At 45.7% G+C, this 13,776-nt stretch overlaps 1 protein-coding gene across 2 annotated transcripts in view; it reads left to right on the plus strand.

Moving 5' to 3' along the window:
* HOMER2 (homer scaffold protein 2) overlaps positions 1-13,776 on the plus strand; it is a 112,742-nt gene that overhangs the window by 59,418 nt on the left and 39,548 nt on the right. For both annotated transcript variants that reach the window (XM_045561586.1, XM_045561587.1), the window contains one exon: positions 12,064-12,220. In XM_045561586.1, the coding sequence (XP_045417542.1) occupies positions 12,064-12,220 (157 nt within the window). The remainder of the gene's footprint in view (positions 1-12,063; positions 12,221-13,776) is intronic.

The following is a 13,776-nucleotide window of genomic DNA, read 5'->3' on the forward strand; positions in this document are numbered from 1 at the left end:
GTTGGATGAAATAGTCTATAGGTGTCAGTTATATCCAGTTGATTGATGGTGTTGTTGATTCAACTGTCTCCTTACTGACCTTCTGCCTCTTGGATCTGCCCATTTCTAATAGGGGGATGTTGGAGTCTCCAGTTATAATAGTGGATTCATTTGTTTTTCCTTGCAGTTCTATCAGTTTTTGCCTTAAGTACAGGGTGTCCCAAAAGTCTCCATACAAAGGAAAAATTTTGTTATGAATGTTTTATAAGTAAAGATACATTTAGATGCAGTTTCCCATTTTCCCTATGTATGGTGACTGTTGGAACGCCCCGTATTTTGATGCTCTGTTGTTAGACACATGCTCATTAAGGTTATGTTTTCTCTCAATATTGACCCTTTATCATTATGGAATGTCTGTATTTATCCCTGATAATTTTACTTACTCTTAAGTCTGCTCTGTCTGAAATTAATATAGCTACTCCTGATATCCTTTGATTAGTGTTATCATGACATATCTTTCTCTATTGCTTTACCTTTAATCATATGTCTTTATATTTAAAGTGGGTTTCTTGATGTAGACGACATATAGTCAGGTCTTATCTTTTGATCCACTTTAACAGTCTCTTGTCTTTTAATTGGTATTTTAGACCATTAACATTAAGGTGATTATTGACACAGCTGGATTAATATCTACCATAATTTGTTACCATTTTGTCATTTGTTGCCCTTGTTCCTTTGTTCCAGTGTTTTTCTTCCATACTTTCTCTGCCCTTTGTGCTTTTAGTTGAGCATTTCCTATGGTTCCATTTTTTCTCCTTTCTTAACATATCAAATATACTTCTTTTTTAACTTTTTTAAGTGGTTGCTGTATGGTTTACAACATACATTAACAATAAATCCAACCCCACTTTCCAATAACACTATACTGCTTCACAGGTATGTAAGTGATTTATGATAACAAAATAATTCTGATTCTCCTTTCTCATCTCTTGTATCATTGCTGTGTTCATTTCAGTCACATATAAGCATATGTACATGCTACACATGCATATACATTGTTGATGTTATTTTGAACATACTGTTATTTGTTAGATCAAGTAAGAATAACAAAAAAAAAATTTATTTTACCTTCACTTACTCAGTCTCTGGTGCTCTGCTTTCTTTGTGTAGATCCAAGTTTCTGATCTATGTCGTTTTCCTTCTGTCTGAAGAACTACTTCTACTGGCAGCAAACTCCATCGGTTTTTGTCTGTCTGAGAGTCTTTATTTCTCTTTCACTTTTCAATAGTAATTTCTCAGGGTTCAGAATTCTAGGTTGGTGTTTTTTTTCTCTATCAACATTTTAAATCTTTCACTGTGCTCTTCTTGCTTGTATGGTTTCTGAGAAGTTAGATGTTAATTCTTATCTTTGCTCCTTTATAGATAAGATCCTCGCCACCCCCCCCACCCCCGCTGTTTTCAAGATTTTTAATTTGATTTTCGGAAGTTTGAATGGGATATGCCTAGGTGTTGTTTTTCTTGGCATTTATCTTGCTGTTCTCTGAGCTTCCTGGATCTGTGGTTTAATGTCTGACATTAATTTTGGGGAAATTCTCAGTCATTATTGCTTTAGATGTTGCTTCTATTCTTTTCTCCTTTGGGTATTTTTTTGTTTGTTTGTTTGTTTGTTTGTTTGAGATAGGTTCTCACTCTGTTGCCGAGGCTAGAGTACAGTGGCATCATCATAGCTCACTGCAACCTCAAACTCTTGGGCTCAAGTGATCCTCCCACTTCAGCCTCCCAAGTAGCTGGGACTACAGGTGCATGCCACCACACCAGCCTAATTTTTCTATTTTTTTTTTTTCTGAGACAGAGTCTCACTCTGTTGCCCGGGCTAGAGTGCTGTGGCGTCAGCCTAGCTCACAGCAACCTCAAACTCCTGGGCTCAAGTGATCCTTCTGCCTTAGCCTCCCAAGTAGCTGGGACTACGGGCACAAACCACCACACCTGGCTAATTTTTCTATTTTTAGTAGAGATAGGGTCTAGCTGTTGCTCAGGCTGGTCTCAAACTCCTGAGCTTAAGCAATTCTCCCGCCTTGGCCTCCCAGAGTGCTAGGATTAAAGGGGTGAACCACCACACCCTGCCTGAGGTGTTTTTTAAAAATCTTTTCTCTTTGCTTTTCAGTTTTAGAAGTTTCAAAATTTCCAATCTTGGAGGCTTCCAAAGGCAGTTTCAGCCTGCCTTTGGAAGGCTCAGAGATTCTTGCCTCAGCCCTATCCAATCTACTAATGAGCCCATGAAAAGCATTCTTCATTTCTGTTACTGTGTTTTTAATCTGTAGCATTTCTGTTTGATTCTTAGAATTTCCATCTCTCTGCTTACATTAACCATCTGTTCTTGTATGTTGTCTACTTTTTCCATTAAAGCCCTTAGCATATTAATTATAGCTTTTAAAAAAAAATTCCTGGTGTGATATAATTCCAGCATTCCTGCCATATCTGACTCCGGTCATGATGTTTGTTCAGTTTCTCCAAAAAAATTTTTTTTTTTAACTTTGAGTATGCCGGGTAATTTTTTGTTGAGAGATAGACACGATGTAGTGGGTAGAGGGACTGCGGTAGATTGGCCTCTCGTGATGCAGAGTAAGGTGCGGGTGCAGGGTGGGGTTAGGGTTCTGCAGTCCTGTGATTAGGTCTCAGTAGGGTGAGTCTGTGCCCCCGGGCTGTGAACTCCCCGAGGGCTTCTCCGTTCTTTCCACCCCTCTTAGGTGAGACAGTAGCCAAAGGGGGCTGGAATTGGGTATTTCCCCTTTCCCACAAGGAAGGCTAGAGGGCCTGGAGTTGGATACTTCCCTTCCTCCAGGTGAGTTGGGTTCTGATGATACCCAGCAGATGAGATCCTGGTAAGTTAGTTTCTCCTGGGGGCAGGCCTTGTTAAGGCGAACAGGTGCTCAGGGGCATTTTAAAATGGGCACTTTCTCCTCCCGCTGCTGGAAGCGTGAGGGGATTTTTCTCTGCTCTTCGCTGGGAGAACCTAGTGGAGCTCCTGGAACTAAGACTCATGGAAGCGAGGGGTCCCCCTGTGACTGAGTCCCCGTGGAGCTTTCAACTCTCAGACTTGTCCACTCTGAGCCTTCAGCGATTTGCCAACCACAGTTCAGGTTTCCTGGCCCCGGCTCCTGTAGCGGTTTTTGCTCGTGGATTTCTGCTTGAGTAAGTTGTGAGTCTCTATACCTGCCTGTCTTTCTCTCCAGGGTTGGGGACAGTGGTCTGCCCGGGACCTCACTGCTGGGACAGAGCTGAGAAGAGTGGTTGATTTTTCAGTTTGTTCAGCTTTTCGCTTGTTAGGATGGAGTGGCGACTTCTACACTCTTTCCGTGCTGGGCTGGAAACTGGATGTTCTGACACCACGTGTGAACGCTCATGAACTCATTCCTTTCTTGCTGTCCCCACTGTGGTCCTCCAGGCCCCCATCTCCAGGTGCCTGGATGGTTGTGTGGTGCCTCATTAATAGCTTCCAGTCCCTTCCCTCTTCAGTCCGTCCTCAATACAAGTGCCACAGTGGTCCCTCTGAATTGTAGTTCTGATCGTGCTACTCCTTTGCTCAAAACTCAGCATTTCCTAAACTTATTTTACCATGGAACAATTTACCCATTTTGACATAGTAGTGGAAGATCAGCTGATCATACGATACACTTAGGTGAAGACAGCAAGATGTGTTCTCACAGGTGGATTAGTTCCTGCAAGATTGTTCAGTTATATTTGCTTAATTGCTACAGAATAAAACATCAAACAAAATTAGTTTATTAAGAACAAAGTACACTAGTCAAATATCTGATTTCATTTTTGTTGTAGATAAATATAAAAGCCATCAACATTTAAAATCGAGAATATTATTCTTCTAGTCCTTTAAAAAATTCTGTCTGGTTAATATTAGGAATGATGTTGCCAAGTCACATCCTGGTATCAGGTGTGGCATAAAACCTTCCATATTTTGTTTCATTGCAGTGTAACATGAAAATCTTTGTGCACAGATGTGTTAGAGCAAAAGGAAAAACACATGCTGTTCCTCCAGCAAGATTTTGTGCTCTCTTGAATTAAGCTGTCCCAGAAATCATTAATCACGGTGTCTCGGGCAGCTCACCACCTGGCTTTTTAGAAATCACCACTTGGATGTTCCCAATTCTTGGCTTGTGGGGTTCCTAGCATGTGAATCATAAAACTCTGCTTTTTTGTTTAAAATGTCCTTTGCTCACTGTAGATTGAGGTGGAATGAGTTTTTTTGGTGTTAAGTGTTCACTATGCTACTTAGAGAATAAAATCATGAATGTGTGTTGACATCCTAAGACGATTTCCATAGACAACACCTGGGAATAGGTGTCCATCCGTGTGAGGGCTAGTTTTAAGTGCAGGCACGTGTGAGCACTGCTCATTATTTCCCAGCAGGCTTGGGCTGGGAACACCGCTGCTGAGAGGTGATGGCACGTAATTATGGGAACAACTGTCCAAATGCATTTAACATTTTTCCTACATGTGTATTTTTTGGAATGTATTTGGAAGAGAAAATAGCTTTGATACTAAACCTTCCATAGAGCATGGTCAGGAGGTGCCGGCCCCAAGACAAAGACTGGTTTGCTCAGCATGGAGCTCAGGGTCCATGGCTGTCCGGCTTTGGCCCTCCCTCAGGCCTCATCTCCTGCCACCTCCTCCTGTAGCCACACGGTGGCCCTAGCTGGTCTGAGCACACCTCTGGTGCCTGGACAGCCGTGTCTCCCTCTTGGCTAAACCTAGCAGATTTGTTTGGCTCTGGGCTGGGTGGGGTAGAGGGAGACGCGTGTGTGGGGGGGTGGAGAGGAGGTTGCTGTGCAGGGGTTGAGAGGTGCCATTTGAACGTGGGATGGCGTTGCAGTATTGCTAGGGAGTATTGTTTAGTTTTCTCCCTTGTCCTTGGCCAAGACAACCCCTTCCATCATCCTCCCGTGATCTGTTTACCTATCCTGCATGCTCAGAGACACCTACCCCACTCCCACCCCCAGCCCACGTACATGTTTGCCTTCCATCCCGGCTCGGCTTCTCTGCAACTCTGCCTGTCCACATCCCCACCCACTGCGCTGGACCCACCCACCCCTTTCAGAGGTGGGCCCCTTTTCCAAAGCACATGGGAATGGATCCAGTGGCCCCTGTGGGGCAGCCCTCAGCCTGTGAACCAGCCCCAGAATGTAGTCAGGCCCACGTCTGAGGAGGACCAACAGGAGAGGGAGTGTTGAAAGCTCCTTAAAAACCATCAGGCACTCTAGGGAATAAGGTAGGGTCATTAATAAAGCCCCTCAGCATTCATCAGGGACACTCGCCTCATTCCATTCCCTGCTGTAAATGTGACCTGAAAAGGGAATCCCTAATCGGCAAACCAGAAGGATTTATGACAAGTGTGTCTTATGTGAGGTCTCTGATGCCCAGGGCTGCTCATGGGGCAGCAGGTGGAAATAATAGAGTGGGGCCGCCCCAGGCGGGAAGACCGACTATGGCTGGGCTCCGGCAGGGGCAGGCCCCCTGGGTAGTTGCCCAGCGTAACAATTTGTGGAATAATTTCTTGTGTCCCCACTAATGGGCAATACTGCCTGTGTCACATATGTAATTTCTTGGGCTTCTATTTCTGGGCTGTCCTCTGTTCCATTATTCTGTCTGCTTATTTGCTAGGACCTTCCTGTCTTGTTTGCTGTAAATTCACATTTCAGTGTCTGAGATGGCTAAACCTCATTGTTCTTCATTTTCGGAATTTTCTAGCCTCTCACATATCGAGTTTTCTGCATGAATAACCCCGTCTAGTTCTAAAAATAATCCTACTGATGTTTTTATTGTATTACATTTATATATTTAGGGATAATTGACATCTTTATATTGACTTTCCCATTTAAGAATAGGCTATGTCTTATTTATTAAAGTATTGTTTTGTGTGCTTTAGAAGTTTTTATTTTTACTTTATTTTTTTTAGAGACAGCATCTCACTGTTTGCCCAGGCTGGGGCGCAGTGGCTATTCACAGGTGTGATCATGGCACACTGTAGCCTTGAACTCCTGGGCTAGAGTGATCCTCCTGCCTCAGCTTCCCGAGTAGCTGGGACTACAGGTGCGTAGCACCACGCCGAGCTTATTTTTATTTTTTAAATATAGATCTTGCATGTCGCTTAAATAGACCCTAAGAAATTGTATCCTTTTGGTTGCTACTGTAAGGATTTTTAAAAATTCATTATATTTTCCCTTTGGTTGTTTGTGTATATAAGAAGACTATTGATTTTGTTTCTCATTAATAATTTTTTACCTCACCACCTTACTGAATTTTAATTACTCATTTTCACTTTTTCAGCTGATTTTCTTGGGTGTTCTAGATGTGCAACCATATTATCTATGAATAACGATAACCTTATTGTGTGGAATTTGTATGCAAGTAGAACACCAATATGCTTTTGAGTTAGATTCTTTGCATGGGAGGATGTGCAAGAAGAAACTTCCGTCCACATCTTCTTTTTTCCGAGTTTCCTGTCCTGGGCTCTGGGGATTTGGCCCTGCTGGCTGGTGAAGCCGGGTGACCATGTAGGCCAAGGGCCAGGTGAGCCCACGCTTCTGGCCCCTTGTGATGGGGGTCCAGTCGCGGCCTGTGTCCTGAGAGCACAAATTAGACCTCACAAGATGCGGTGGCGGGACTTGAAGGACTAGTAGGAGTTCTTCTGGCCTGCCAAGGGGGAGGACATTTCGGCCCCAGCAATGGGCATGTGCGTTGGCACGGACATTTCAAAGTACAGATGACTCAGAAGTGCTAGAAGGAAAGCAGCGGCAGTCTGGTGAGGGGGCAGAGCTGTGTGGTCAGAGGCCTGTGGATCATTCCAGAGCGCCTGGAGCTGGCCCTGTGGGGGACAGAGCTCGGGAAGCCTTTGAAGCTGGTGGGCGGTGCCTGACCCTTCTGAGCTGCAGGAAGACCTTTCTCTTGGTGCCCAGCAGATGGTGTTTGGAGGAGTTCAAGACTCAAGATGGATAAACTAATTAGGACACCTTATGAGACTTTGAAATGCTGTAAAATAATGTCTGAATGGTTTGTTTTAATTCAAATAGAAGTAGGAAAAATAAGAATCATGAGGTTTTACAGGTTTATGTCAGAAAAAGCCTGGAGCTGAGCATTGCAAGTAAAAAACTTATGAGAAATTAAAACATAATTTCTCTCTCTCTCCCCCTTTTTTCCTGCAAATAGTCTTCATGCCAGTTCTTTGCAGAATCATTTCACATGGAGCCAGAAATCGTTCAAAGCAGGAGTGGCCTCTCTGTTGAGTGTTTTTCATATTCCAAACATACATATGTTGCACAGAGTGTCTAATTATTTTTGGAGACAATTACTGTCAGGTTCCAAAATGTGTTCAATGAACAGCAATTGGTGTTTATTCAGCTCTAAAGAGACCATGCAAGGAACAGTAGGTTATATTGTCTGCCTAAAGAAGCATTTTGCCATCCGGAAACATCTGCTTTCTATTTAAAGTGCTGAAGAAGGAATGAGAGTATATTTGAAATTTACTCCCTGAGCACTGAACACTAAAGAAAGGAGAGTAAAATTGGATATGGAGGTAGTGTCTGTTCCCTGATACACGCTTTCTTCAGCTTTTCCCTGCTGGGAAGGGAACGCGGGTTGGAAAGTTCTGATTCTCTGGAATCTTTCTATTTATACTGATTTGCACACTCAGAGGAACGGACTTCTGTGTCCTAGTTCCAGCTCTTTTACTTTCTCAGGTGGGGCAAGATAACTCTTGCAAAGTCAGGGTCTGCTTTTCTGAATTTTGTGGTGAGGTTCGTAAAGTACTCTGATTTTGCCCATAAAGATATCAAGGTTTCTTGTCCAGGTTGCCTGAAATCATCCTGGGCCCCTCAGTTTTCCGTGTGGACAGTGCTGCCCACGCACAGCTCTGTCAGGAGGATCAAGTGAGAATATATGCAGTCCACGTGGCGTGTTGTAAGCGTCTGTGAAGGACAACGTGTTATCTGTGTAATAAACTGCCACAAACTCAGCAGCTTAAAACACGTTTCTGATTGTCAGGCTCAGCTGGGCCCTCTACTTCCGGATCTTTCACGAGGCTCTTATCAAGGTATTGGCTAGGACTGGAATCCTAGGCTCCGAGGGCTCGGCTGTGGAAAGATCTGCTTCCAAGCCCAGGTGGTTGTTGGCAGAATTTCAATTCCTGCAGGGGTGTTGGACTAAGGGCCTCAGTTCTCTTTTTTGATAATTTTTTTTTTTTTTTTTTTTTTAGAGACAGGGTCTCACTTTGTTGCCTGGGCATGAGGGCAGTGGCATGATCACAGCTCACTGCAACCTTAAAACTCCTGGGCTTAAGCAATCCTCCTTCCTCAGCCTCCTGAGTAGCTGGGACTACAGGCACGTGTCACCATGCCTGGCTAATTTTTCTATTTTTAGTAGAGACAGGGTCTTGCTCTTGCTCAGGCTGGTCTTAAACTCCCGAGCTCAGGCGATCCTCCCACCTCGGCCTCCCAGGGTGCTGGGATTAGGGGCGTGAGCCACTGAGCCTGGCAAGGCCTCGGTTCCTGTCTGGCTTTGGGCTAGAGCCCTTCCTCAGTTCCTTGCAATGTGGGTCTCCCCAACGTGGCAGCCTGCTTCACCAAAGCAACAAGAGAGCCTCCTAGGAGTCAGAATTCACAGTCCTATGTAACTGAATCACACAAATGGCATCCTGTCACCTTTGCCATATTCTGTTGGTTAAGAGCAAGTCACAGGTCCCTCCCACACTCAAGGGGAGGGGATTACCTAAGGGCGTGAACACTGGAAGATGGACATTGTTGAGAGCCACATTCAAAGCTATCATTTTAGGAAAAGAGTATAACATAATGGTTAAGACGAAGGGTTGCTATGTCACTTAGAAATGACTTCAAATCTCAGATCTGTCACTTATGCGTGACCCGAGGCAGGTTGCTTGGCCTCTCTGAGCCTGTTTCCCACCTGTATGGCACCTTCCCTGTAGGATTGTTGTGATCCTAAATGCGAGATCAAGCCTAGCAGAATGGTAAGCACTCAGTAAATGTCAGTTACGAGCTTTTCGTTCTTGTCCCCACTTTTTTTAATTTGCCTTTTCTTGAAATACCATAGAGTTTCTGAATTTTAGAAGAACAGCAAATGGGACTCCCCAGTGCCCTCAGACTTAGTTCACGTGGAAATCCCAGTCCTGTGGGCAGTTAGTTCCCTGGGCACGGAGCTGCTGCCAACCTGCTGCCAACCTCCCCGGTTTCCCAGGGCCTCAGGACTAAGGAACACAGGTCTTTGGCCTCAGGAGGTGACCACCCTCAGGACAGGGCTGGCAGGACTCCCTGCCGTGCCCTCCCCGGTCTCTGCACACCCCCCCCACGCTGGAGCAGCCACCTCCCCTGTGGACGGCTTGACCACAGTGACCGAGAACGTGCCAGCTGAGCCGCTGTGCTCTCCCAGCATCCTTGCGGCTCTGGTTGGGGCCCCGAGGGCACCCCGTGGTGCCTTCGTCCATCTGCAGAGCTAAGCAGGCAGGTTTGGAGATGGGGCCCTTGCTGCGTGCACCTTGGCCTGCGTCCTTCCCAGCAGACGGCCGCTGCTTTGCTTGCGCCTGGTTGGGAAGCCCTGCCGTCTCCTCTTGCCTCCCTGTCCTCCCCTCTGCCTCCCCGCTTTGCTTTCCTCACCCCTGTGGGCCTGGGGATAGAGAGCGCTTGCAGAAGGCCACTGCTGGGCCACCACCCGCTGCCCTGGTCTGTACCCTCCTCCCTGACCAGAGCACCTCCGCCTCCCTTCATACCCTCTCCCCACCCTCTGCACCCAGAAATCCTGTCCTTTGTCACGCCGTTGGCCCCCAGAGCTGTGGGAGGACTTTCTGGAGTCGTTCTGTATCATTCACAGTCAGCTGTCTCATTCTGGAAGAGAAATGCTGGCCGTAGGGGCTGCTTCTACTTTTTTTCTAGATCCTCTGATACTGTCTGACTCGAGTGTCTACCCAGCTTCCTCAAGGATAACAATCACCTGGAGCCCACCGGGCCCCTTCCCTGGAGAGCTAGGTTGAGGGGGCTGGGATGGGGCCGGGAACTTGTGTTTTTAGTAGGCGCCTCTGCTAATTCCTGTCTCCAAGGGTGAGGAGACACTGGTCTAAGCGTGCGAAAACCCAGACCCAGCCCCTCTTTAGTGTGGGGAGCGAGAGGGAAGGTCTGAAAGCGTGAACAGCTGCCCCCCGCCCCCCAGCCTGGTCACTGCTCTGCGAGAGCCAGGCAGACAGACACTTTAGCATAACTGGATTCTTCAAAAAATTCTCTGTGGTTACTGCCCTTCCTCTTACACTTGCGAGACAACACTGTGTGAGGCCGTGTTTTCCTTGGCCGCGTTATACCTAGATGATTAGCAAAATGTGGTGCTGGGCTGGTGGTGGCACAGCTGGGCGGTCCGGGTGCCAGGCTGCCTCGTGTGCACCTGGTCGTGGGGCTTGCGTTCGTGTGCACGCGCTCTTGACAGCAGACGCGGGAGATCGTGGTGAGGACATTCCTTTTGTTTCTGCAGCCGTCACCCAGCCGCTGGAAGGGTGTTGGTTTAGGACTGAGTGAACTTGGTTCCTGTTGAGGGAAGAGAAATGTCCTTGTAATCCATGTCCCCAGAGGTCCTTGTCCTGCTCCAGGGGAGCTAGAAGGGAAGTTGCGGGGAGCGGGGATGCCAGTCTCTGTCCGTTCTTTTGGAACGCTGGCGTCCGGAGGCGGCTGCATTGGGTTGAAGTAGCAGGCCCTGGGAGAGACAGTCAGGGAGGCTTCTGCGTCTCTCTGAAACCACAACTGATGGTTGATGCTGATTATCTGTGGTGTTACCGAGCACCCCTTGCATGGGGCACAAATGGTAAATTGCTCTTCTAGGAAAGAGTTCTGTCCTAAGGGCTTTCTTTCCCATAATGAGTCGTCTGTAGTCAGGATGGATGCAAAGACTGCTTCACCTAAAACCACTCCGTCTAGAGACCAGAACATTTAAAATTCACATTTCCCTTTTGATTTTTGTATCCACTTGGATGTCCTATTCTTTTACGTCATTTCTTTCGACGTTGTGAGGATTAAAAAAATTAGTCTGTTACCTTTTTAATTTTGTATTTCTAATAAGTATTGAGTAAATCTATAGCATTTTATGAATAATGGGACTATTTTTACATGCTGGTGGCTTTTTTTTTTTCTATTTTTCATCTGATTTCTAACACTTAAAGGATTTTTGAGCTGGTTTGTCTAAGGACCCTTTCTTTAAAAATATTTCTTGTAATGAGTCTGTTTCATTTTGTGTTACTTTGTTAAGTAAATATGCTACAATACGAAATGTGGTGAAATCATTACAATTTTTATTCATCTGCTTTATTTCTTAATGCGTATTATCAAAATCTAATTAATTCCCCACTCAACAGAAAGAAACATAGGTAATGTGCTAATTCAGTCAATAATTACATAAAGATCTTACGGGCATGTGGAGTGAAAAAACAACAATATGGAGGAAGAATAGCAAGAGATGGGTTTGGTGAATTCTATGTAAAATTCAAAAGGTTTACGAGTTGGAAACATGAAACTTGAAGGCTTAGTGAAGCTGTTAAATGGTTCCAGAAGTAGACCAAAGAGATATCTACAAGGATGTAAAATCCATCATTCATAAAATGCTGCGAATTTGAGAAGTACTTAATTATAATATTAAGCTGAAGATGCATTGCAAAATCCTAAAATTGTTGCAGAATCCCCCAAATCCTAAAAATTCCACAGGATGTCAAAAAAAGAATAGGACGCTTGCTTGACAGGATGCAAAAACGCTCAACAAGGAGGTGTCCTTTAAGCCAATTGCTGGTTAGGCCAGTGGCCCTGCAGCCTCGGGTAACAACAGCTCAATGGAGTGTGGGCTGCAGAAACTACTCACGGGAGTCTCTTTTTTCTCATCTCTTCCCTTTCCTTATTTTAGTTGTCCTCATGCATATGTATCTTTCTCTATAAGCTATTTAAAATCTTTTGGGGCAGTAGGTGGCCTAGAAATCATAAATTATACATTAAGTCATGTTCTGCCAACTCTCACGCCCCCGCTCTCCTGTTGCAGAGAACAGCCCATCTTCACCACCCGAGCGCACGTCTTCCAGATTGACCCCAGCACCAAGAAGAACTGGGTGCCTGCAAGCAAGCAGGCGGTCACCGTTTCCTACTTCTACGATGTCACGAGGAACAGCTATCGGATCATCAGTGTGGACGGAGCCAAGGTACCTCCCCCCTCCCCCGACTGGTTTTAACATTTCCAGTTGCTTCGTTCTCATCCAAAGCGATGTACCCCAAATCCTGCTTTCTTAACACAGAAGTTATTGTGATAATTGTATATCCTGTTCTTTTTTCATTTAAAATGATGGCAAATGGAAAAAAAAGGTTTCCCTGTTACTACACAGTCTTCCTAACTAACATTTTAATGCCTGTGTAATAATTCCACCAAGAGCCCGTAATGCTCCTCATTTTCCCCCTGTAGTTGGATATTTAAGTGGCTTCCAGTTTTGCACCATTATAGATAATGTGCATCTTCATGTGCTAAATAGCCTCAATGGTTCATCACATACCTATTGCTTGCTTTTGAATGTTTCCTAGAAGTGATATTACAGGTCAAGATATTAACACTTTATGGCTCGCGATGCCAAATTGCTTTCCAAAAGGGTTCTTTCTTCCAGCATGTATGAGAATGCCAATTATTGCACCCTTGCCAGCATTAGGTATTATATCTAATCTACTTTTGGTGTTATTGGGCACAGGAGTTGAATTTTATCAAATAGTTTTAGAGTATTTCTTGAAATATTTTTTCCTCCTACTTTCATTATTCTGCTGTCTCCCTCGATATTTTTGCCACATTATCAGGGTAGCAGAATGAAGAAGTGACGCCAGTAGAGGAATCACCAAGTCTTTAAAAACAAACCAAACAAAAAAGACCTGATCTATAGCCTCTTTCCATCTTTAATCTGTGTTCGTCCTGCTGGACGTTTCTACGTGGATCATCTGCTGCCACCTGAAATTTAACGTATCTGCAGCAGAATTTCCCTACATACCCTCTAAACCGTCTCTCCATTTTTATTTCCCAATCATTTGGGCTAAAAAGCAAAACAAAACGCAATCGTTCCTTTCTAAGTTTGTCAAATGAATCTGCCTTTGAAGTGTCTCCATTTACCATTTGTACTTCCTATTTTCTTTTAAGACCATAACTCTTGTCCCGGCATGATCTTGCTGGGACTCTTGTAGCAGCCCCCTCGTCTCCCACCTGCAGTCTGGCCTGACTTCTGCCTGCAGGTCGGCCTCCCTAGGCAACGGGAAGCAGGGGGCTGGGGGCTGGCCAGTACAGGGGGGGGGGGCTGAGCAAAGACTCTCCCCTCACACCCCAGAGCAGAGGCCACAGAGAAGCCTCCTTTGAAGATGCCCCAGGGAAGGCACGGGAGCCTGCTGGTGCCACCTGACACCTTGATGAAGCCTGTTCAGCCCGTGTTCTCTAAGCACCTCCTTTGTGCCGTCTGCACCGTGGAGAGAGACTGCAGACAAAGATGGCTTTCTCTTCCTTCCAGCTGCCACAACCCTTCTTCCTCCTCAGGAAGAAAGCCCACAAGTCCTCGCTGTAGAGCTGGGTTTGAAGGAGAGGCAGCGACCTGGCGGAGTTCACACTGCTAGGGAGCATGGCGGGCTGGGGCTGGTGCCCAGTTAGACAGACACCAGTCCCAGCTTGTCAGGTGGGGGCGGGCCTCTCCCTGGCTGGTGGAGGAGCCTTTCCTGACGTCTGTCACGGGTAGCC

Source organism: Lemur catta, chromosome 9 (genome assembly GCF_020740605.2).
Source record: "Lemur catta isolate mLemCat1 chromosome 9, mLemCat1.pri, whole genome shotgun sequence".
NCBI lineage: Eukaryota > Metazoa > Chordata > Mammalia > Primates > Lemuridae > Lemur > Lemur catta.